The sequence below is a fragment of the Arvicola amphibius genome, chromosome 6 (genome assembly GCF_903992535.2).
Source record: "Arvicola amphibius chromosome 6, mArvAmp1.2, whole genome shotgun sequence".
Taxonomy (NCBI): domain Eukaryota; kingdom Metazoa; phylum Chordata; class Mammalia; order Rodentia; family Cricetidae; genus Arvicola; species Arvicola amphibius.
The window spans coordinates 71,877,728-71,903,897 of NC_052052.2; the positions used below are offsets into that span (position 1 = coordinate 71,877,728).

Sequence of the window (26,170 nt, forward strand, 5' to 3'; positions counted from 1 at the left end):
GATCTCCATCAACTAATAAATGGATAAAGGAAATGTTTCACATACATAATAGAAGATTATTCAAGCTGCTAAGAAAATTAAATTTGCACATAAATGGATGGAATTGGGAACAGTTATTTTGAGTATGGCAATCAAAACTCAGAAAGGAAAACATTGCATGTTTTCTCTTAATATGGAAGTTAGCCTTAAAATTTTAAATACATATGTTTCATTTGGAATACCCAAAGAAGTTAGGCAAATAAGAAGAAGCCCATCTGGAGAAGGGGATTTTTCAAGATAGATAAAATAGAATAGAATGTTACAAAGGGGCAAAGGGCAAAAATGAAACAGGAAAGATTAAATAGGGTCATGGTGGGAAGGGAGGGTAGAGAAGTCTTGGGGAAGAAAAAATTACAGTAAAATCATTATGATTTACCATATAATAAGTTAGATTACAACTAGATACCATGTGCTATTATATATAACCCCCAGTACTAGGAATGAGTTGCCTCTTTTTGAGTTATTGGCCAGCAAGGTTTCATAGACCTCTCGCCGGACATTTCCAGTGCTATTGGTTACCCTCCAGAAGTGGACAATAAGAACCCATTGCTGAAGATATCATGTACTTGAGTTGCAGAACATGAAGAAATCTATTTGGTAATCTATTAGAAGTTTCATTTCTACTGACTATCTTTCTTTTTTAAATTATTTTTATTGAACTATACATTTTTCTCTGCTCCCCCCTTTTCCTCCCTTCTCCCCTTCTCCCCTGTCCCATGACCTCCATGTTCTTAATTTACTCTGGAGATCTTGCCTTTTTCTCCTTCCTATGTAAATCTGTGTATGTCTCTCTTAGGGTCTTCTTTGTTCTGGCTAGCTTTCATAGTGCTAGAGTTTGTCACGAATGCTGCTGGAGGAGACAATCACTAATATCATCATGTTCTGAACTCTATAAGCCTATATATAATAACCTGCCTGGCAAGATATGCCAAATGATGCAATAGCAATAGCAGTATAAATGTAATGATCTCTCTCTCTCTCTCTCTCTCTCTCTCTAAGGATTTAAGGACCACTCCATAAAGGTAAATCTCTATTGTGGAAGACACTATGCACTTTAGAAACAGGACCTCCTGATCTAGAACTGACTTGAAAGCTTCCTCCTTGAGGATTAGCTTTAAAGCTACCATAAGGCATCATGTAATTTTCCAAAGGAGCACTGCAATCCTCAGACCTATCTAACTATAACACCTACTAACCACAAAAATGACCAACATAGTGAAATAACTCTAAGGGTGCAGCAGTGAGTTGTAAGCATACTTTGGTGATAACCAAAAGCTTTCTAATTGGACTTAAGGCCTGCTCAATAAGAAAAAATGAATGCTTCATGCTGGAAACTTACCAACTACCTAGGGATAGTGAAGCCATGGATTTTGGAGGAGAACCTACAACTGCTAATTTACAAAGCCAGAATAATCCCTAATTACATTTTAAACATTTGTCCTTATACTCACAGGAAGTTTAATCCTCATATCTCTCATGAAAACTTCTCTTTGCAATAGACAGAGATGATTCAGAAAACTAAAACCAACCAAAATGGTGAGTTGTAGAGCCTGGTCCTAATAGGTGTAGCTACAAAACAATCCCTTTACCCAAGGCTCAAGCAATATTGTAGAAGAGGTGGTGGTAAGATTATAAGAGCCAGAGGACTGGGGGTTTCCCATAAGACTGTGTCTTCTCAGATTGTTAGAAGCTACTCTCATGAGTTCTCACCAGAATGACTGCCTAGATATTACTAAATAAGGACACCAGCAATAGACCTGGATAGGGAAAGCTCACGAGATCTAAACCCTACACAAAAGTATTACAGGCAACTAAGAAATGCCGAAGATGGGAATAAATACTTGTTCTCTGGAAAAGCACACCAACTTTTCATCTAATATCAAGTGCATAGTCATGTACTATATCAAATGCAATATCAAATATCAAATTTAATATAATATCAAATGAAAACATGTACAGTATCATTATACAAACTCAGCACGTCATATATACATATACATACATATACTATACATAATATATATGTAAAAATAATTACAGAAAAAAAAGAGTTCATGAATTTGAAAATAGTCAAGGTTGGGTATTTGGGAAGATTTGGACAAAGGAAAGGCAAGTTGGAAATGATATAATTATAATTTCAAAACCAAAAGAACAATTAAAAACAGAGAAATCAATCTTTAAAATCATATCTACTCAAAGGCAAAATATTTCTTAAACCAGCATTAAAACAAAAGATTAGAAGCATCGAGACTCCAAATCTAGTGAGTGCATTCAGTCTTTCCGACACACTGATACTATGTTCATCTCTAAAAAGAAAAGCATCTGCCTCTTATGGTCTGTAACATTTTTTGACTTAGTTCACAGTTGTTATAAAATTCCCAGTGTAGATGGACTTATAACTACCCCATGTTAATCAGGAAAACACTAAAGCTTAAAGAAATAAAGTAATTCAAGTTTGACAAAATAACTAGGAAAAGGGGAGCATTCATCGAACAGATTTGTGAATTGATTCTTGTGTGTCTAGAAAAGCTAAAAAAATTATAGAAAATACATGCACACATGAAATACGATTAAGGAGTGACCTACTTTTAAAAAAATCCTTGGTATGGCTTCACCCCTTGATATGTCTACTAGGTATCATTTGATAAGTGGAGTCAAAACATAAAATTCCGGCATCAATATAGAAAGTCTTACAAAATGATGCTCTGTTTCTGAGAAAAAAAAAGAGAGAGACTCTGTATTCTACTCTTTGGGGCTTGTAAGTCTTCAAATGTGAGCAAAGCACTGAACAGTGGTGCTCAGCCTTCTGCCAGGATTAATGACTTGGGAGGCAATGTGAATAGGTGAATCTGTGGTAAACTACATTGTCATATGTAGATTCCCCCATAGACAAAGACAGGATTGTAATAGGTAGCAGAGAAGAGAGACACAGAATAAAGTTCCATTGCTCATTGCAGTGTTGGGAATGAGTGTCCTGGGGCTGGACTCACCTTGAACGATACAAGCACCAAGATAGGCAGCATCAGAAAAGGAGCACAACAGTCGACCATGAAAAATGTCTCTTTTAATTTGCAAATATAAAAGGTATCTGCAACAAAAAAGGAGAAATAATCACCTTAAGTTTTATCTGAAGCTTGAAAGTGGGAACTTTTATGATCTATCTACTTGAACCACACCTAGCTCTCGGCAGTATAGACATGCCAATCTTCCTTCAGATGAGCACATGCGAAAAGAAGTGGAGATTTCAGAATTTAGAAACCCAAAGTTTAAGTTAGCTTTCAAAGGTAAAGGGGCTCAGCCTTTCTAAGAAACCCCCAAATGACCAAGAAACACATGGCCAAACAGTCACCACTACCACAAAAGAAAAACCACAACTTATATCATCCACATCCCAAGGGTCTTTTTGAAATTTGATTTCTTTTAAAACTCTATGTGCTTTTGTAATCAGAAGCTATGTTGAACTACCATAAGCTCATTGTTCCTCAAGAAGAGACAACATCTTAGTAACTAGGCAATAAAAACCAAACAGCAACAAATTTGGTTATGAGACCAAATTAAGATGACGGACACTTGGATTGGGCTTTTGGGTCATTATATTTGGTCTCTGATCCTTTGCAGACAAACTCAGATACCTGTAGAGGCACAAATGTGGTTGGTAAAGTGCACTGGGAAAGCAGAAGCAAAAGTGGGCTATATTATGGCAGGATCAACTACTGTGAAACTCTCCTGGCTTGTCTTGTAGGAAAGTTGTAAAGATGTATGTGTGGGGGCCAGCTGTGATAAGCTAAGTCTGGGAAGGTCACCCAAAGGAAGTTCTTTACTTCCAACCATTATCACCTGAGACTCTGGCCATGAATTTAAATGGAGTCTGGAGTCTCAACAGTTTACCCTGAGACAATGCCTGGCTGCAGGAGGAACCACAGGAGATTGCCTGACCCCCACCCAAGAGCAGACCATTCAAAGGAAATGCCTAGCATTCCAAGAGCTGTAGATAGAGACACCTGCCAGCGCACCTCAACAGGACACCCCTAGACAAATGTCAGCCAATCAGAAGGCCCTAAACCTCAGAGACCCCCTCACCCCCACCTTTACTACTATAAAAACTTTATCCTAATTGAACTCGGGGCTCTCCAGATATTCCAATACATTGGACATGCGGAGAGACCGAGTTTGCAAACTTGATTAAAATAAAGGCTCTTTGCTTTTATGTATGGGACTCGGTCTCCTTTCTTGGCTTTTGTGGGGACCCTGTGGATTTGGGCATAACATATGCACTTTGTAAGAAAACTCAGGAGATTGTATTTACAAGAGAAAATTTACTTTGATAAGTGCTATCACAATACTTTAAAAAGAACATTAATAGTTAGAAAATAATACAGAGGCAACAGTTCACAGATACTGGTTTCCAGGTCCTTGTCACTGTCCTTTGAATTCATCCATGCTGATCCTCTTCTTTTCAGGTTCCATGCTCTTTCTTAACCAAATTGACTGGCTGGCTCAGGTCTGGGGTCTGTTTTGTTTTTTTAACAAATGTAACAGATTCCATTCATGCCAGTTAACATTTATCTACAAGGGAACACCCTCCTCACCCCACATCTGCATATCCTCCTAAGGAGGAGAACCCTTAAAAACACCTTTTAATTAGTCAATTACAACTTTGAGGTAGTTAATTTTGGACATTAGTTTTACTGGGTCATGGAATACTCATATATGAAGTAAACTGATTTTGGGGGAATCTTTAAAAGTGTTTATGTGCATCATTTGTAGCTGAGTTGGTAAAGCAGCAAAGCAGATGGCTACCCTATTTGGGGTTGACATTGTGCAAAGTGTTTCAGGACTGAATGGGGCAGAAATGCAAAGGGAGGGTGAATTTACTCTATTTTACAACATGAACTAGAGTATTCTGCCTTTCGTACTCCTTATCCTGAGGCCTGGATGGAATCCACTGGCTCTTGGAGGCCTCTTACCTGAAGACTGAGGAGCTTTACCTGCATAAAGATGTAAACTAATTCCTTATAATAAGGTTTATGCAAACACACATACATATTCACTCATGTACACATACATGCGTGCACTCACACACACACACACACACACACACACACACACACTCGCACATAAAATCCACTGTATGTTTCTTTGGGAAAACCTTGTCTAAATATTTCTACTGCTTAGTAATTTGCCATACTCAGCATTATGAGCCAGAGCATTACTTCACTTTAAAGATAAAGTAAAAAAAAAAAAAAGGAAAATCATAGAGGGAGATTTGTGTTCTAATCTCATAAGGGTTTTTCTTGGTCCTGGGCATGGGAGCTGTCGGTTCTGGGGGCTACAAAATTGAAATCACAATGGACACAATGAAGGACTCATCATTGCCTTACCAGTGTTTCCGTCACATGGATCTTCTTCTCACATATTTTATACTGTGCACTGTTCTAGCCATCAGGGTATTAGGGACACTTGAGAGATTCAAAAGTCAACCTGTTCCCATTTAATACATAATTGTATTAAAAAGATAAAGTAGCTAATAACTTTTTTTACAGTTTGAAATAATAATCTAACTAGCTTCCTGCCTGTCAACGTTAATCAGCACATTCATTACCCAAAGATATTGTTAGAATGTTACTTGGATTCACTATGTAGACAGGATATTCATAGCTACCTGGCGATTCTCTATTATGAGCTAGAATTTGAATAATAGGTTTCTCAATCTCCCATGAACATAAGAATCACTAGGGGACACGGGGTTCTTATTCTTAACCACCAGACAAATGCAAATTAAAGGTACTTTGAGATTTCCTTTTATTCTAGTCAGAATGGATACGATACAAAAAAATCTAATGATGACAGATGCTGGCTCTGAAATGGGAAATGGGAAGCACTTAATCACTGCTGATAGGAGGGCTAACTGGTACAGCCACTATGGAAATCAGTGTGGTGGTTCCTCAAAGAACAGTAAATGGATCCAACATATGACACACTATACCACTCTTGGGCATATATCCAAATGACTGATTATTCCGCTGCAGAAATACTTCCTCAAATGTCTATTGTCATACCATTCACAGTAGACAGGAATAGAAACAGTCTAGATGTCTATTAACAGATGAAAGGACAATGAAAGTATGGCATGTTTACATGATGAAATACTAATCAGTTATTATGAAATTCACAAGTAAATGGATAGAGTTGACCCAAAAAGAACAAACATCACATTTTCCCTCATATTTGTATACATTAGCCTAGAATCTTTAGATACATGTTTTCTTTACTCAGTGGGAGTAATCCACAGAAGTTAAGAAATTTAAGTGTTCATAGAAATAGGCTTTCAAGAGAGTAGGGATAAAAAACACTAGTGTAAAGAATTAAAGGGAAATTTGGGACAAAAAGAGATAAGGAGGTGCGAGAAAGGGAGAGATAGAGACTAAGAGAAAAGTCAGGATGGAGAAATAACACTAAAAACATTTCTAAAATGTCATATGGAAAATTACTATTGTAGGATCAACATGTAATAATTTATCTATACACATGCAAAATATAGTTGAAATGCAGTTATCCTATATCAGGCTAACACATACAAAGTTCTATCCTACGAGTAGGCTGCATGTTTTGGAGTTATGGTCAAATGAGGTCACAAATACCCACAAGCATTGCATGCTATTGCCAGTGCTCTTGGTTACCCTCCAGAACTTGATGGTAAAAGCTAGCTACTGAAGACACCACATATGTGAATCTTAGAATATGGAAAAATCAAGACGGTGTGGACCTGGAAACTTTTCTACTGGTTGGCTTTCAAAACACTGTTGAGGAGTTGTGCAATCTACCAGAGATCAAAATAAACATTGATTATAGCCAACAGTGTACCATGCAAGTCACAATGCTTGGGCTAGCAAGACATGCCCACTGGAGCAATAGTGGCTTGAACAACATGCAAACAACTAATGCTTTTCTGATTGGATTTAAAGCCTGCTCGACAAGCTGAAACCTATTTGTCATCATTATGGGACTAAGAAACTCTGACTAGACAGTTTTAGGTCTTAGGAGAGAACCTACTACTCCCACTCTGCTAAACATATATTATACTAAAACAAATCCTGATGATTTATCATTACACCTGTAGATTAAGGTATCTCTTAGCCTTCATCAGATATGTTTCTGTTTGTACTAAATGATGATCAGAGCAATGACCCATAACTGGCCAAGGTGCAAGGAATAAGAGACTGCAGAATAGTCAAAACTAAATGGAATGTGTATATTACTCCCACCCCCAATGGTGTGGGAGATCCTTCTGTATATGCGTTGCTTTTATTGGCTAATGAATAAAGACATTGGCTTGGCCTATAGCATGGAAAAAGGAAGGCGGAGTCAGAAAGATGCTATGGAGCCACCGCCAGAGTCAGACATGCTGAAACTTTAGCCTGTAAGCCACTGCCAGGAGGCAATACACAGATTAATAGATATGGGTTAAATTAATATAAGAGTTAGCCAAAAAGGAGCTAGAGCTAATGGGCCAAGCAGTGTTTTTAATTAATATAGTTTCTGTGTGGTTATTTTGGCTCTGGGCAGCTGGGATGAACAAGTGGCTCCTCCTTCATGTTTCTGTTTGCACAAAATGATGATCAGACCAATGACCGAAAACTGACTAAGGTGAAAGGAATAAGAGAGTGCAGAATAGTCAAAACTAAAAATGACAGAAAGAGTATAAGAGCCTGATATTGTGGATGATTATAAAGAAATATTGTCTTTTAATACAAAAGAGAAGCTGTACTTATGAACTCAAAGCTGTTGTGACAGAATGCATAAGACTTGTTAAGTCCAAACCAGAGCAAACTGCAGCAGGGAAAGGAGAATTAGGTACAAACACCAGCAACTAGGCAGAGTTGTTATTGACAATTGTTGGCTGTTGGGAAAGAGTCCTCTCTCTCTCTCTCTCTCTCTCTGTGTGTATCTCTCTGTCTGCCTATCTTTCTCTCTCTCTCTCTTTTCCTAAAAAGGTAGCTCCTGATTATTCATTGTGCTCCAGCAGAATGGCACACATCTCAGAATATTTGAACAACAAAAAATGGTCTTGAGTGAGGAAAAAACCCACAAACCTGGATGGAAAGGGAAGTGGTGTAGTTACAGCAGTAGCTGGAGAAGGGAAGTTGGAAATGATCAAACTCATTACAAAATTCTCAAAGAACTAATTAAAAATATGAATAAAGAAAAAAATACCAATTCTACATTTTTATGAATGGTACCTTAGACCCAACTAAGCATCTGGGCTCTGATCAAAATTTGAGCATTTATATCCATTATTAATTATAACTAAAAAGTATTAAAAGTTCAAATGTTCACTAACGAATGAATGGGTAAAAACTGTGATATATATACATAATAAAATGTTACTTAAGCATAAAAATAAAATACCAGTAGATACTAGAGTTATTAACTATAATGTTGTTTTAATTTTAATATGAATAAAACTTTTGTTAACAACTGACTCATTCTTTATATTAGATTATGACAGATGTCAATATTTCTTCACCAACTGGTTGTCCAGTACCAAGCGGTCAGTCTTGAAAGCATATATATATATATATAACATTATATGGACTGGCCAGATTTTATTTATAAATGTATATGTACACACCTATATGTATAAGCAAACAATAACAATTACTAAAAAAGAGGCCATGAATCTGAAGGAGAGCATGGTGGAGAGGCATATGAAGGGATTAGAGGAAAGAAGGAGAAGGGAGAAATGTATTTACAGTACAATATCAAAAGATAAATAAAATAAAAGAAGATAAGAGCTTTATAGAGAAATAAATGACAGAAATGCATCATTGTTTTTGTTTTTAATTGAAATTTAACTTTCCCCTTTCATTTAATTCCTTCAACCCTCCCAGATACTCTCCCCCTAACCTCTCTCAGGGCCCTTCTACTCTCACTATGATAGTATTTTTTCTTTGATTATTATTGTTACATACATACACATATTTGTATATGATGTTCACATAACATACACACACATATATGCATATAATGAATACATAATACAATATACATAATCTCTATATAGGTACATGTATGTGCATATGAATAATATATGCATGCATGTTATTATATAAATATAGTAACATATGTATGTATGTATTTTTCTTTTTCTGTTGTTTTCTTTGTTTTTTTGTTTTTTCCAATGGTTTATTTTTTTATATTTAAAAATTTCCATCTCCTCACCTCCTCTTCCCCCTTCCCTCCCATCCCCTCCACCCATACCCCCCTCCCTCCCTCTCCAGGCCAAGAAGCCATCAGGGTTCCCTACTCTATGTTAAGAACAAGGTCCTCCCAACTCCCCCCAGGTCCAGGAAGGTGATCAACCAAGCTGAGAAGGCTCCCACAGAGCCCATCCATGCAGAAGAATCAAAGCCCAGCGCCATTGTCCTTGGCTTCTCAGTCAGCCCTCACCATCGGCCCCACCGACGGTCCCACCGTCGGCTAATTATTCTGGTAGTATATGCAAGGAATTTTGAATATTCATATATTTTAGACTCTTGTTTTGGCAGCTTGTTATTGGCATAAAAACAGAGAAGTCAACCAATGGAATTGTATAGAAGACCCGGATCTTAAACCACAAACCTATGAACACCTGATTTTTGATAAAGGAGCCAAAAGTACACAATGGAAGAAAGAGGGCATCTTCAACAAATGGTGCTGGCATAACTGGATGTCAACCTGTAGAAGAATGAAAGTAGATCCATATCTATCACCATGCACAAAACTCAAGTCCAAATGGATTAAAGACCTCAATATTAATCTGAACACACTGAGCTTGATAGAGGAGAAAGTGGGAAGTACTCTACAACAAATGGACACAGGAGACCGTTTCCTACCTATAACCCTAGCAGCACAGACATTAAGGGCAACATTGAATAAATGGGACCTCCTGAAGCTGAGCAGCTTCTGTAAAGCAAAGGACATTGTCACTAAGACACAAAGGCAGCCTACTGACTGGGAAAAGATCTTCACCAACCCTGCAACTGACAAAGGTCTGATCTCTAAAATATATAAGGAACTCAAGAGACTAGACTTTAAAATGCTAATGAACCCAATTAAAAAATGGGGCACTGAACTGAACAGAGAATTCTCAACAGAAGAAGTTCAAATGGCCAAAAGACACTTAAGGTCATGCTCAACCTCCTTAGCTATCAGGGAAATGTAAATCAAAACAACTTTGAGATACCATCTTACACCTGTCAGATTGGCTAAAATCCAAAACACCAATGATAACCTTTGCTGGGGAGGTTGTGGGGTAAGGGGTACACTCATCATTTGCTGGTGGGAATGCACACTTGTGCAACCACTTTGGAAAGCAGTGTGGCGGTTTCTCAGGAAATTCGGGATCAACCTACCCCAGGACCCAGTAATTCCACTCTTGGGAATTTACCCAAGAGATGCCCAATCAGACTACAAAAGCATTTGCTTAACTATGTTCATAGCAGCATTATTTGTAATAGCCAGATCCTGGAAACAACCTAGATGCCCTTCAGTGGAAGAATGGATGAAGAAACTGTGGAATATATACATGCTAGAATACTACTCAGTGGTAAAAAACAATGACATCTTGAATTTTGCATGCAAATGGATGGAAATAGAAAACGCTATTCTAAGTTAGGTAACCCAGACTGAATTAAAGGACATCGAGCCTATAATTTGGGATCCTTGAGAAGATAATAAGAAGGTGAACCCAAAGAAAAACATATAGTAATCCTCCAGGATATTGGAAGTAGACACGATCGCCGGGAAAAAATTGGGAACTTGAGCCGGGCGGTGGTGGCACACGCCTTTAATCCCAGCACTCGGGAGGCAGAGGCAGGCGGATCTCTTTGAGTTCGAGACCAGCCTGGTCTACAAGAGCTAGCTCCAGGACAGGCTCTAAAGCTGCAGAGAAACCCTGTCTCGAAAAACCAAAAAAAAAAAAAAAATTGGGAACTTGAGGGTGGGGCGAGGCGGGGCCAAGGGAAGATGGAATTGGGGGAGCTCGGAGGAATGGGATGCTTGGGATACAGGAAGGGTGGATATGGGAGCAGGAGGGAAGCATATATCTTAATTAAGGGAGCCATCTGAGGGTTGTCAAGAGACTTGACTCTAGAGGGGTTCCCGGGTTTCCAGGGAGACGCCCTCAGCTAGTTCCTTGGGCAGCTGAGAAGAGGGAGCCCGAAAAGGCCAGTTCCTATAGCCATACTGATGAATTTCTTGCATATCACCATAGAACCTCCACCTGGCGATAGATGAAGAAAATGACTGAGCCCCACATTGGAGCACCAGACTGAGCTCCCAAGGTCCTGATGAGGAGCAGAAGGAGGGAGAACCTGAGAAAGAAAGTCAGGACCGTGAGGGGTGCGTTCACCCATGTAGACGGTGGGACAGAACTAACGGGAGATCACCAACTCCAGTTGGAATGGGTCTGATGGAACATGCGACCAAACCGGACTCTCTGAATGTGACCGACGGTGGAGGCTGACTGAGAAGCCAAGGACAATGACACTGGGCTTTGATTCTTCTACATGGACAGGCTCCGTGGGAGCCTTCTCAGCTTGGTTGATCACCTTCCTGGACCTGGGGGGAGTTGGGAGGACCTTGGTCTTAACATAGAGTAGGGAACCCTGATGGCTCCTTGGCCTGGAGAGGGAGGGAGGGGGGGTATGGGTAGAGGGGATGGGAGGGAAGGGGGAGGAGGAGGGGTGGAGATGGAAATTTTTAAATATATATAAAAAAAAAAACCATAAAAAAGACTCTTGTTTTGGGATTTTGGTGAGGTCCTAGGTATGTCATTTATTATTTTGTGCAAATCTTTGCAGTTTTTTAATTTTATTTGAGGTTCGGGGTAGTGTCTATGTATTATTTTGGTTTTGTGTTGTGTTGTATATTATTATTTATTTATTTAGTTATTTATTTATAATTCATTGTACTCTTCTGTCTGGGTATATACTTAGAACTGAAGAAAAATTAATCAAATAAATTATAAATAAATTTTAAAAATTTAGTCCAAATCAGGTCACAGGTACATACTCCATGATTTCACTAATATGAGGTATCTGAAATAGACAAATCTATAGGCATAGAAAATACTTTGTTTGTTGCCTGGGACAACAGAATGGAGGGACAGATCATGAAACTGAAGATGACATATATGCCTTGACAATGCTGAAGCATGCATGGGCAGTCTGTACATGGCAGTTCTGTTGAACTTGTCCATATTGGTTTCATGGTCTAAATTGATGAGGATGACTGGCCAGGTCTAATGTATGTTTTTGATTTTTTTCTAAAGGAGTAGTAAAAATATTCTAGAATTCAATAATGGTACCAGTTATCCAGTATTATGAATGTGATTGTAAAATTAATATGTTTATTAATTTAACCCAATGAAAAGAAAAAATAAAAAAGGATTATTACAACATAACATTACCTAAAATATCTGCTACATATTTTTTCTCTTTCATATATTACATACACACTCATATATTCACTTACATGCATACACATATATACACACATTCATATGCATACATACAAACAGATTAGTCATACTTACATATATACATATATACCTGTATATACACATATATACCTATACATATGTGTACACATGCAAGCAGAAATATACACATATATACACCACATACACTTGTATGCACACATCACACTTACACTTTCATTTTCTGCTTCTGTCCTTCCAGCACAAAACTCATAAAAGGGCTGTGGATAAATTAATCACATAACACACTATCTGCTCCCTTCACTTCTTCACCATAGGCTATAGAAGACAGAAAAGCAAAATCTGCCAAGCTCTTCCCACTCCACCTGCCAATAATCAGCACAACATGGATCTGGACCCATGCAGGCTATTGTTAGCTATAATTGCATATGGAATTTTTGATGTCACCAAATTAGAGACTCAGCAAGAACTAAGTGCTTATTCACATGTACATCCAGAAGGTAGACATCTTGGAATCGTGCTCAGAAACTTTTACCAAGTTTTGCTTGGAAACAAATCTCCAAGATTAACTGAAAGTAAAACCAGCAGAGAGAGTTGAAAGTCTGGGAGGCAGACAGTTCAGAACTGGGCTGAGAAGAGTGCACAAATGAAGGAAAGTCTAGTTGTTATTCTCATTTATCAAGTTGAAAGCCAGACAGTTCATGTCTATTCTGTCCAGAAACCTGTCTTCCAGCAAGGCTTAGATCCAAAAGACAGACTAGGGATGCCCTCTGCATCTGCTCACATCTGCTTCTGTTAGCATCCCACTGTCAAATGTTCTCCGAGTGCCTCCCTCTCATAACCATTGTTTCCTTCAACAGATAATACTTTCCCAATGACAATGGTTCTCTAGAAAATATCCCAAGAACATCAAGAATAAGAGGAACACAATGCTGACTCCAGAGCCTGCTTCCTGGAGGAGTTCTGATGGAAATAATAGGAATGTCTAGTCTTTAAGAGTAGAGACTCTGACTGGATACAGGTGGCAGAGCAAATATGCAGAAAAAGTAAAATACCTTGTGAGCTCTTCTTTAATCTTCAGGGGTTCATGTGGGTAGAATTTCACTCTAAAGCACATGGTGTATGGTGGATGAGCTGAAACATCATAAAGAAAAGATGTGAGATAAGCAGCGGAAGATCACAGACTCAGTCACACACAGGAACATCAGCCATGCAGCCTCACAGACTAGCAGTCAAGGGAGGGGTGTTTTAAGGGAGAAACCAACAGAATGACTAAAAAAATAACATGATGGTGACACAAAGAAAGTGCTTATAGCACATCCAGAGGAAATGCAGAATGCAAGCAACCAAGGAGGAAGCCCATCTTTCTTCATCTAACTCACCTTCATCCTTTCATCTCTCCAGGTTATAGGTCCACAGTAGTATTTTCTCCTGTGATACTTCCCACCCTCATGCAAAAGACAAACTGCCAGACAGCACCATCCGGCTTTTGGGTGCATGAAAGAATGTTTAGTGTATAAGGTGGAAATTGCCATTGCATGTGTTCTTAAACCAAAAAGATATCTGGGATTTTAAAGAAGTTAGCCACTAGACACATGTAGGTTTTTATTATAAGCTATATATAAGATTAAGTGGAATTTTATTCTCTAACTTTCCTTTCAAGGTAAACAGAGCTTAAATCATCCCCAGACAGTGAACAATATTTGAACTATTCTAGATGTAGTTAAATTTGTTTCATAGAAAGAACCACAGTTTTAAGTATGACTTTACAATGAAGAAAATTCATATAGAAAATAATTATCACAATGATTTTATAATTGAGCTGGTGAGATAGCTAGGCAAGGGAAGAAGCGGACCTCTGAGCTTGTGGGCCTGAGTTCAGTCCTTAAGACCTCCACAGTAAAGTGGAGCACCAACTCCGGCAAATTGTCCTTAGATATTCACATGCCATACACCAGATAAAAAATAATTATAGCTAAAAATAATCTAATAGAAAATACACTCATCGTAAGGACAGCACTTTTATGTTAGCAAAGAAAATCTGAACACAAACACACACACACACACACACACACACACACACACACACAAATGAATACACACTCATAAGCACACAGGAGTCAGTATGTTGCTTTTATGCCAGCAATTTTCTTGGGTTGCTGATACCAATGTGGTCCTGTGTTCATAGGTTTAAGAAAGGAAGTTCTTGATGAGTTGATGCATACCTGCTGCATTCCATCTCTCAGGAATCAGAGGCAGGAAAATCACCATGAGTCTGAAGCCAGACTAGTCTACACAAGAGGTCTATGTGAATGAGAGCTATATAGTGAGACCCTATATCATTAAAATCTAATTAAAGAAAAGGGGGACCAAGTAGATGACTCAGTGAGAAGAGTACTTAATGTGTAAGCAAGAGGACCCAAGATAAAGTTCCTAGCACACACAAAATCAGCCTGGCTTTGCGAACCTGCAACTCCTGTGCTGATGGGCAGACCCGGGTGGCTCCTGAGTTTTTAGGCTAGTCAGTTTAGGCAGATGGTGTGTTTCAGGTTCAGCAAGCAAGCCTGACACCCACGCCTCCCCCCAAATGGTATAAAATATTTAAAGAAGACAAACAATGTTCTCCTCTGGCCTCCAAATGGATGTGAATGGTGAATGCTTATACATACCCAAGTACATATAGTGTACATGCCAGACACACAAATAAACACAATGACAAGTAGTATATTTTCTCAAGTACTTGGAAAAAATGGGCACTTTTCATATGACAATAATACAACTTAGAAAAATACACTGAGTCTCAAGTCATTCATCCTTTATATCTAGATTGTAAAATATTTTATCTCTGAACATTATCTAGAATTTATTTAATTTTTTGAAAAAAATCTTTAAATTTTGAAGCTAATGGATTTTGATTTTCATTATAAAACATTTGTACTTTTCATTATTTTTTATTTTTCAGATTATAATTACTTAATGTCTCTCTTTCCTTTCTTCCATCGGAACATACTTTTAACAGAAAACTATTTTTACATGAGAAGAACAATTGAACCAAAGATTAAAGAGGATAATTTTCTCTATTTTGCGCACTTCTTCCTCCTTTATCTTCTATTAAATATTTCTAAGTGCAGTTTTAAAGTAAGTGATCATTATAGAGACAGATAAACACATAGATAAATGCCCAATAAAGAGAATGATAGGTAGGCCATTATCCTTCAGTTTATTTCTGTTCCTCACCTTTCATTGTTCAATAGCTCATCAAATGCAATCTCTCTTCTTACTATTAACAAATTTCTTTATATCTTTCTGTAACTTTTTTATTTACTTATTTATTATGTATACAATATTCTGTCTGTGTGTATGCCTGAAGGCCAGAAGAGGGCACCAGACCCCATTACAGATGGTGGTGAGCCACCATGTGGTTGCTGGGAATTGAACTCAGGACCTTTGGAAGAGCAGGCAATGCTCTTAACCTCTGAGCCATCTCTCCAGTCCCCTTTCTGTAACTTTTGTGAGAAAAAAAATATATATATTCCCATATGCTTATATATGTGGAGGCATTTTAAATTATTCTCTCAAAAATAAATCAAACCATGCATGTTTCTTTTATTTTTTTCCTGTAAAGGTGTACCTGTCCTTTCCTCTAGTAGGGTAGATATAATCTTTATACAATTCACTTTCCATAAGTTGTAATAGATAATATTATATGCAAACCCAAATTTACTCACATATTTGCCTTTAACTATCATTTAGGTTATTTTCAATTTTTTATAATAAAAGTATGGTGTGGTATGCATTATTTTATATAAGTCATGATACACTTCAAAACTGGAATGGTTGGGCTAATATGTACTGGAAAATGTTTTCAAAGATACAGAAAACTAATTTCCTCACTGCAGGCAAAGTACAAGAAAGGTGACAACAAAAGGTGCCCTCCCAGTAGGGCCATACCAGAGTATGACCCTATGACTTGGGCTTATTGTTTCCTACAGTTGGCTGTAGCACATAGCTAAGCTCATCACACACAAATCAAGAGTAGAGATCTTATAAAGAAAGATATAGCTTCACAGTCACCATCTTTGAGTATCCCTGAGTGGAGGAACATCTCCACCCCAGTCATCCTTACTCTAACCCAAAGTCTGCCTCTGTCATGTAAGAATTCTACCCTATTAGAAAACAGTGCTTACAGCACTACAGTCTTTTCTCTTTTTAAAGTTTTAAAATATTTATTTAACTTATGTGTATGACTATTTGGCCTTCACACATGTATGTGTATCTCTTCCGTGTTGGTGCTTGATGAGGCCTGAAGAGGACATAGGATTCTTGGGCCCCGAGTTACAGACTACTGTTGCTGGCATGTGGAAGGGGGGAAATAACCCACGTCCTCTGCAAGAGCAACAAATGATCTTAACCACTGATTCTTCAATTCCAGCTCCAACCTGAGTCTTTTATGAAACAAATACCCACAATTCTTCTATCTCCTTCTCCTAAGATACATTTGTAACTGTCACAATCCGTGGGGCTCCGTGCTTCCTTAAACATGGGATCTTGATGTCTCCTTAGTGCTAAGTCTTAAAGATATGTAAATCTTATTATTTTCATATGTGTTGTGGGCTTGCCACAACCAAAGGACTTACTCTGTCCTGACATCTACCTGATTTTTTTGTGGATGTGATCATAGAAAAAATAACATGTATTGATGATACATTATTACTAGCCCCATTATCAGACAAGGAATGACATCGGGCAATAGGAAAAAAAGAAGAAGAGTTACATTTTAAGGGCAATTGTTTGGTTTTCTTATATTGTCATATAACCCATCATATTTTACCAATATTGGACCAACATCATTGGTTCCACGCAGACAATAAAATAGAGTTGTTTCAACTCTCATTACTACAGAAAAAAACAAGGTGAAAAAATAGCCATCTACATGTTGGTTTTTTTTTTTTTGTTGTTGTTGTTGTTTTCAACAAGGAGATAAAAGGAAGTCATTTATACTTTCTAGTAGGCACTGCCTTAGGGTAGTTCTGACATCTACCCATCTCACCTGTATTACTGCTGAAAAGGAGCCCCTCTAAGTGTTAAATAATATCTGGCACTTACTGTTTGGAACATGTCCAAGGACTTCAATTTCCCTCTAGATAAATGCTTCTCCTCCTAAATAGATAATAGGCTTCTCTGCCCAATCTGGTACCCACATCTTTTTATTCTTTCACTTCAAAATAATGAAATGAGTTAAAGGGTAATTCTTACCTATGACAAAGCAGGCAGAATCAGAACAGAGAACCAGGGCCCAATCCTAACAGTGCCATCATGAAAAGCCGTTGTGAATTGTTTTTAGGCCAGTTAACATTGTCTCTCCATAGTTCTACATCTCTGCTTTTGTACTCAGCTTCAGCAACCATCACAGGGAACACAGGATGGGTTATAGGCTACCATATTCCTTTTAAGACAAGACCCCAAGCTTTAAAGGGAACTTCCAGGAGTGTCCTTGAGCAAACACCTATCTTTTCTACTCCTTGTTTTGAAAGAGGGATTTGGATGGATCTACTGGGTTTTTGGTGTATTTACATGGGACATTAGCTATGTATAAGATTTTCTTCTTAGGAAATATGCTATTATCAGGAGGGACATAAACAGAAGTTGTAATTGGGAGGGAAGAGAAGCGAAAGTGTAATTAAGCCATGTTATTTGTGTGTTTTGTGTGTGTGTGTGTGTGTTTGGGGGAGGGATGTTGACACTCTTCTAGAGAAGCGGCAACAAAGGGAAGAATATGCAAAACCCATTTTAAATGGCAGTATCATACAACTGCTCTAGGAAACACAGAAGTATCTACTGACTGACAGACCAGTTATCTTCTGAGGGAATATCAGTAGTCCCCTTTGCATCAGCAGATCCCTATGTCCCCCTCTTTTGGTAGTCATTCTTTTCAGAAATGATTTCCTTCTCTTCAGAAAGATTTTTATGCATTTATTGGTTTCTTTAAAAAATCATACAATAGGGCTGGAGAGATGGCTCAGCGGTTAAGAGCATTGCCTGCTCTTCCAAAGGTCCTTAGTTCAATTCCCAGCAACCACATGGTGGCTCACAACCATTTGTAATGAGGTCTGGTGCCCTCTTCTGGCCTTCAGGCATACACGCAGAAAGAATATTGCATACATAATAAATAAATATTTAAAAAAATTCATACAATATATTTTGATCAGATTCTTGAAGCCATCCCACTGAATTCAGGAATGAGACAGGGCTTTTCACTCTGCCCATTCCCTTTCAGTATTGGGCACAAAATGCTATCTGGAGCAATAAGGCAAGAAAGAGAATTTAAAGGGAAATAACAGGGAAAGAGTAAGTCACGTTATTTCTGTTTGCAGATGATATGAAATTTTATATAAGACATCTCAAAAATTCTATCAGAAAACATGTAGAAATGATAAACAAATTCAACAATGTGTCAAGATCAAGACTGAGCTGACACTAATCTGTGGTTTTTATACACAGCAACAACAAACATACAGAGAAAGGAGTCATAGACACTTCCACTCTGAATACCATAAAAATTATCTAGAAATAGACCTAAACAAAGAGGTGAAAACTTTGAAGATCTAAGGAAATACATAGAAAAAGACATGAAAAATGGAAAAACATCCCATGCTCATGGATTGGTGGAATTAATATTGAGAAAATGACTATTTTACAAAAGCTATTGACAAATTTAATGTAATTCCAATCAAAATTCCCTTCTGATTCTTTACAGAGACAATCATCATTACCCTCATAATTATCATCTCCTAAAATTTGTATGAAATCACAAAAGTTCACAGAGAGCCAAAACAATCCTGAGCAAAAAGATCAATGCTACAAGGGTTACTATTTCAAGCCTCAAGTAAGGAGCCAGAGCAATAAAAACAAAATTATACTGGCAGAAAAAGAGACATGCATATCAATGGGACAAAACTGAAGCCTCTGTCATGAGAACACATCACTTCAGCCACTTAATATGTGACAAAGATGACAAAAGCATCTCCTGGGGGAATATAAGCATCTTCAATAAATAGTGCTGGGAAAATCAGATGCCCACAGAGGAGAATGAAATTAAACCAGAATCTATTGCCTCGCACTAAAACTAGCTTCAAATGGATCAAGGACATAAATGTGAGACCTGAAATTGCTAGAAGGAGACACAGGCAGCCCCTGCAGAACATGGGTGTAGGAAAGGACTTTGTAGGAGGGGACTTTATCATCAAGTCACAGTGAGATGGACAGCCAGGGAACCTGCATGAGACCGAACTAGGCTCTCTAAATGTGGTGACTGTTGTGTGACTTGGGCAGTCTGGGGCCACTAGCCGTGGAACCAGGATTTATCCCTAGTGCATGAACTGGACTTTTGGAGCCCGTTCCGGATAAAAGGGTACCTTTCTCAGCCTAGAGACAGCAGGGTGGGCCTTGGTCCTGCTTCAAGTGACCTGACAGACATTGTTGACTCTCCATGGGAGGTCTCACTCTCTCTGAGGAGTGGGTGGTGGTGGAGTGGGGAGAAGATGGGAGAAACAGGAAACCTCCAGGGAGAACTAGGATTGGTATGCAAAATAAGATTATTTTAAAAATAAAATAAAAATTAAAAGTAAAAAAATAGAGTGGCTAGTTGACAAGAGGAATTTCATAACATTAAAAAGATGTATGGCTAAAGAAACAATCAAATGAGTCAAATGAGTGAAAACAAGTTCCACAGAACTGGAGTCTTCACCTTCTATACATTCCCCTGAGAATTAGATGGAGAATATATAAAAATCCCCAAAAGCAAAGAGTCAAACAAAACAAAATAATCTGTTCAAAAATATATCTGGTAATAAAATAGAGAGTTTTTATTTTTTAACTTTAAATTGTCATCTTTTTTCTTTCATTCATTAATTTGTTTGTTTAAAAACTATCTTTTCTCAGATCTAACGGGAGACCACCAAGTCCAGTTGGAATGGGACTGATGGAACAGGGGACCAAACCGGACTCTCTGAATGTGGCTGACAGTGGAGGAGGACTGAGAAACCAAGGACAACGGCAATGAACGTGAACTCTACAGCATGGATGGGCTCACTATGAGCCTTGTCAGTTTGGTTGCTCACCTTCCTGGACTTAGGGGGAGCTGGGAGGACCTTGGACTTAACATAGTGAAGGGAACCCTGATGGCTCTTTGTCTTGGAGAGGGGTGGAGTGGGGGTATGGGTGGAAGGGAGGGGAGGGAAGGGGGAGGAGGAGGGAAGGAGATGGAAATCTTTAATAAAAAAAAAAGAATACAAAAAAACCTATCTTTTCTCATTTTACATACCAATCCCAGTTCTCACTTGCTCCCCTCTTCTCACTCCTTCCACATCCTCCCCACCTCCCATTCATTTCTCAGAGAGGGTAAGGCTTCCCATGGGAAATCAACAAAGACTAACATATTACTTTGAGGCAGGACCAAGATACTCCCCACTATACCAAAGCTGAGCAGATTATCTCTCCAAAGAGAATGGGCTCCAAAAAATCCAGTATAAGCAGTAAGGATAAATCCTGGTCTCACTGCCAGTGACCTCACAGTCTGCTCCAGCCACTCAAATGTCACCCATTTGGTACTATGCTGGTTCTCCCACTGTCAGGCTGGAGTTGGTGAGCTCTTATTAGCTCAGGTAAGCTGTTTCAGTGGGTATCCCCATCATGGTCTTGACCCCTTTGCTCACATTATTGATTCTCCCTCTCTTTGACTGAACTTTGGGAGCTCAGTCCAGGGTAGGCACTGGTAGCTACCTGGGTTCTCAACAAATGTGTGCCTGTGGGTCCCTGAAAGAGAACAGTGCAATACTGCCTTTTTTGAAATATAAACATCACTTACCATATTTTCTTAAAACTTAAAATGAAGAAAATTTCCTGTAGTCACTTCAACGAGTAACAGAAAAATGAAAAGAATCACTTTCAGAATACACATAAAGTTAGGATCATTATCATATAATTTTAACTTATAGTTAGACAAAAAAATTCCTCCTACAATTTCCTATAAACAAAGTTCACACTTAGAGTTCATATTTCTGACAGCTCATAGGAAATTCTTGTACCTAGAATAGGCCTGGTACTGCTCTTATCTGGAACTTGTTGAAAGAAGAAAAATAAAGTGTCATAGATTCACCAGGCCCTACAGAAACATTACAAAGGACTCAGAGTTACAACTCCTAATGTCTAAAAATGTGGCACTTTCGTTCTTTCCTTATTTATTTATTTATTTATTTATTTATTTATTTATTTATTTATTCTATATTCAATATTCTGTCTGTGTGTATACTTGCAGGCCAGAAGAGGGCACCAGACCCCATTACAGATGGTTGCGAGCCACCATGTGGTTGCTGGGAATTGAACTCAGGACCTTTGGAAGAACAGGCAATGCTCTTAACCTCTGAGCCATCTCTCCAGCCCCGGCACTTGCTTTCTAAGGGAGCCCAGGTTAAGCATTGAGTACTCTCAACCTTTTCTGTACAACTGATGCATTTAATCCTGGACAAATGACATTCGCCGCCTGATGTGGGAGGGTCTTCTGTTTGTGTTGATTTCATTGATTAATAAAGAAACTGCCTTGGCCCATTTGATAGGCCAGCCTTTAGGTGGGTGGAGTAGACAGAACAGGATGCTGGGAGTGAGGCAGATGCTTCGGGCAATCGCCATGCCTCTCCTCTCTGGGTCAGACGCGATGGAGCCAGCCACCAGGTCAGACATTCTGAATCTTTCCTAGTAAGACACCACTCGTGGTGTTACACAGATTACTAAATATGGGTTAAAGCAAGAGAGAGTTAGCTAGTAAGAGGCTAGAGCTAATGGGCCAGACAGTGTTTAAATGAATACAGTTTGTATGTTGTTATTTCCGGGGCTAAGCTAGCTATGTGGGAGCCGGGTGAGATGAAAAGCAGGCCTGCTCACCTCCTCACTACAGCCGCCATATATTTTTATGAGAAACTTCAGTGGGGCTGTTCCTGTTTGCTATGTATCTGACAGGAGCAGTGGCATAATGTTTGTATTTATGCTGGATGAATAAAGAAATGACATGATGGCAGATATGTGCATGTGTGCATGATGCCATGAGCACCAACTCATCCAACAAAGAGGTATCATAAAGTATGTGTGAATAAACCACTTACAGAGATCACAGGCTCCAGAAGTGTTGGCTTTGTTTTAGTTAGAAATCATTATTATTGCTATTATTGGCATTCTTAATAGCAGTGATAAGGGATCACTGCCATTGAAATAATTGCTGCATTCTTTCTTCTTTGAAAGCAGAGATGATTTCTCTGTTTTGTCTTGTGTGGTGGTTGCTTGGTTTGGCATATTAAATCATGCTGAAGTTGTTTTCTTCTTGTTACAGTTTTCTCTTAGACTTGTATCAAACATAGGCACAGTCATTGGCATGTATGCCCTGACGGTCAGTCTATGAACTCACTTAGAAGAAACAAAGTTGCTGAGGAGTTGCCTCCTAAATACTTAAGGCTAGAATTCTTCAACCATCTCTATGTGGTCATGGCCCTGAATGAGACCTTGGGGTCAAATAATTGTCTTCTCAAATTCTCACTTGAATAAATTGCTCTAGACAAACTTAAAACACTCAGTTTGTTGAACTTCCATGTCCTACTGTTTACCACAAGAGTTTATTTGCCTAGGAAATAAGACATTTACTTGAGGATGAAGCCAGAAGAAAATAGTGTCACAAACCAAAATCCCAGAGAACTTAGACAACAAAGAGGACACTAAGAGAGACTTACATAAATCTAATCTACATGGGAAGTAGAAAAAGACAAGATCTCCTGAATAAATTAGGAGCATGGGGACCTTGGAGGCGGGTTGAAGGGTGTAGGGGATAGGCAGGGAGAGGAGCAGAGGAAAGTGTAAAGCTCAATAAAAATCAATTAAAAAAGAAAATAGCATCAAATTTCCATTTTTAACATAAATAGCAATTTAAAACAAAAGTCAGAGATAGCCATGCAAACAGCTGCTATCTCTGTACATAACAGCACTACAACATGAACTTCTCTTTTTAACCAAGTTTACTTATGTATATGTGGGTACTATAGAAGCCACAAGAGGGTGTTGAATTCCTTGGAACTTAAGTTATAATCAGTTGTTGTCAATCAGAGGTTGGTGCTCAGAATCAAATTTGAGTCTTTTGGAAGAGCAGTAGGTACTCTTAAATGCTTAGCCATCTCTCCAGCATTTACCACTTGATTTATTCATTTATTGATTTATTCATTAATTGTTTGATTTTTAAAGCTTCTTAAGGATGACTGCTTCATTGTAGTTACTTGCATGACAGGTACTTGCATCCCAGTATTGTGAGGGAGTTCCAAGAGAGAAAGAATGAAAGTGACACACTCAAACAGCAGTCACAGAATAGTTTCTAACCACCCTAAGGCTACAATCAGTTTCCTAAAGATAGCTGTATAGTATGATGGGTAATAGTGTAGGCTAACATTATGGATAACCTGGATAGCCTGGAATAACCTGAAAATGTATGGGAGAGTTGCCTCCTTCATTCTAAAGGTCCTCTGCAGAAAATTCATCTATAATTCCCATAAACACCTGATCTGATGCAGACTTGAGAGTTGGAATAAACTTGATTTTGAGAACCTTAAGAATACCAGTAACACCATCTCTATCACCATCTGGCCTCAGAAACAGCTGGAAGAAGTCTGGCCAACAGCTGAAAACAAATAAACCACATCATATCATTCTTCAGCTGGATTTATGACATAAGGATCAGTTGGAAGTGATCTGGAGGGCTTTTCACATGGACTTTCATATTCATTTACTGTGATGGGGAGTACATAAGAAAAGGAGTAGAATTTAGCAGGTTTTAATAAGATCTGTTACCATCTAAACTCTCCTTTATAAACAGAAAACAATGCGCAATAGGACTCAGATGAACCATCCTCTTCTACTCCACATAGCTATATTCTAATTCCACATTCTCCAATCCACCACAAGTTACCAGAGAAACGGACCCCAGTTTTATGTGGGCAAATGAGTAGAATGTAACACTCTCCAAAAGGGAAACACTTGAACTCTCAGAAATAATTAGAGACCTGTCCCCATGTCAGTTCTGGAACTACAGCAATGGAAGGAGAAACCAGCAAGCTTCTTTGAAGATTTGTGGCAATTTAAAAGTAATTTTCAAAATAGCAATTAGGAAAATGCAAATCAAAGCAACTTTGAATTTAATCTTACCTCTTTCAGAATTACTAAGAACAAAACAAGCAACAACTATTGCTGAATAGGACATGAAGAAAAGAGAATCTCTTGACACTGTAGATTTACAAACTGGTCAAATCACTCTAGAATCTAATCAGCATGGAGAATTCTCAAAAACAAACAAGCAAACAAATAAAAACCTACCACATAACCCAACTATACTGCTCCTTGAGATATTTCCAAAGGATTTGACATCCCACACCACAGATATGTTTATTGTTTGTTGCTCTATTCACAATAGGGAGAAAATGGGAAAAATCTTAATGTCTTTTAACTGATGAATGGATAATGAAATTATGACCCATAAACATTACAGAATACTATTAAACTGTAAAGAAAAATGAAATAATAAATTTTGCAGATAAATAGACAGACTTAGAAAATATACTGAATGGGTCAAAGACTCAGAAAGACAAACATCTCCTGTTCTCACTCTTTGGAGGCTCCTAGCTGGAAATTTTCAGATGTGACTATGTATTGTGGAGTAATTACAGAAGCCAGAAAAGTAAAAAGAACCACTGTGGAGGAAAAGACTTGAGATATAATAAAGAGGGGAATAGAAGGGTATAAAGTGATCTGATTTGGGAATGGGAAAAAACAGCAATCATCTATTTAAAGATGGGAAAATGGCATAGACATAGAAGGAAGAAAGAGGAGGATAAAATAACAGTACGAAATTTGAAAGAGTCATAAGGAATCATAATAATAACTATGTATCTAATTTTTTAAAATAAAAGTCTCTATAAGTATATATTGCAGTTTAATGAAATTTTCCCACCTTTGCAGCTTTCCAGATGCAAAGAACACCTAACAAAGGTCCCAACAGCAAGCAAGACAAGTGCTCTTTGGAATTGTTGGTCAGTGCTGTCCAAGACACTCTCTACATATTTTAGGTTATCATTATTGCTTTTGGTTGCTCCCTTCCAGAAGGCAAGTTCATATTGCTGAAGATACCATGCACTTCAGAAACAGGAACCAGGACCCCTCAACTAAAACTAGCCTCAAAGCCTCTCCTCCCAGGACTAGTTTCATAATACTGAAGTCATTATAAAACCTTCCATAGGTGGAAAACAATCAGTAGTACAACCCAGTTTGATGCCTGTGAATCATAACAATGATCAATGTGGCAAATAACTCTAAGGGTGCAGTATGGAAAGCGTACTTGGTGATAATCAAGACTCTCTAATTAGATTTATGACTTGCCTAGCAAGAAAGAAAGCATGCCTAGTACTAGAAACCCCACCAACCACTCAGTGGTATTGAAGTCATAGAGCTTACAACTCAAGAGAGCTTACAACTGCTAATTTACTAAACAAGCATATTAACTAAATACATTTGAAGTATTCGTCCTTAATCCACTGACAAGAATAGTCCTCATTTATCATCAATAAA

General features: G+C 38.2%; 1 protein-coding gene across 2 annotated transcripts in view; it reads right to left on the reverse strand.

The window, feature by feature from the left end:
- The window catches only part of Frmd3 (FERM domain containing 3), a 191,323-nt gene that overhangs the window by 66,911 nt on the left and 98,242 nt on the right, over nucleotides 1-26,170 (reverse strand). For both annotated transcript variants that reach the window (XM_038335041.1, XM_038335040.1), the window contains exons 4-5: nucleotides 13,576-13,654; nucleotides 3,030-3,127 (exon numbers count right to left, since the gene is read on the reverse strand). In XM_038335041.1, coding sequence (XP_038190969.1) covers nucleotides 3,030-3,127; nucleotides 13,576-13,654 — 177 coding nt within the window. The remainder of the gene's footprint in view (nucleotides 1-3,029; nucleotides 3,128-13,575; nucleotides 13,655-26,170) is intronic.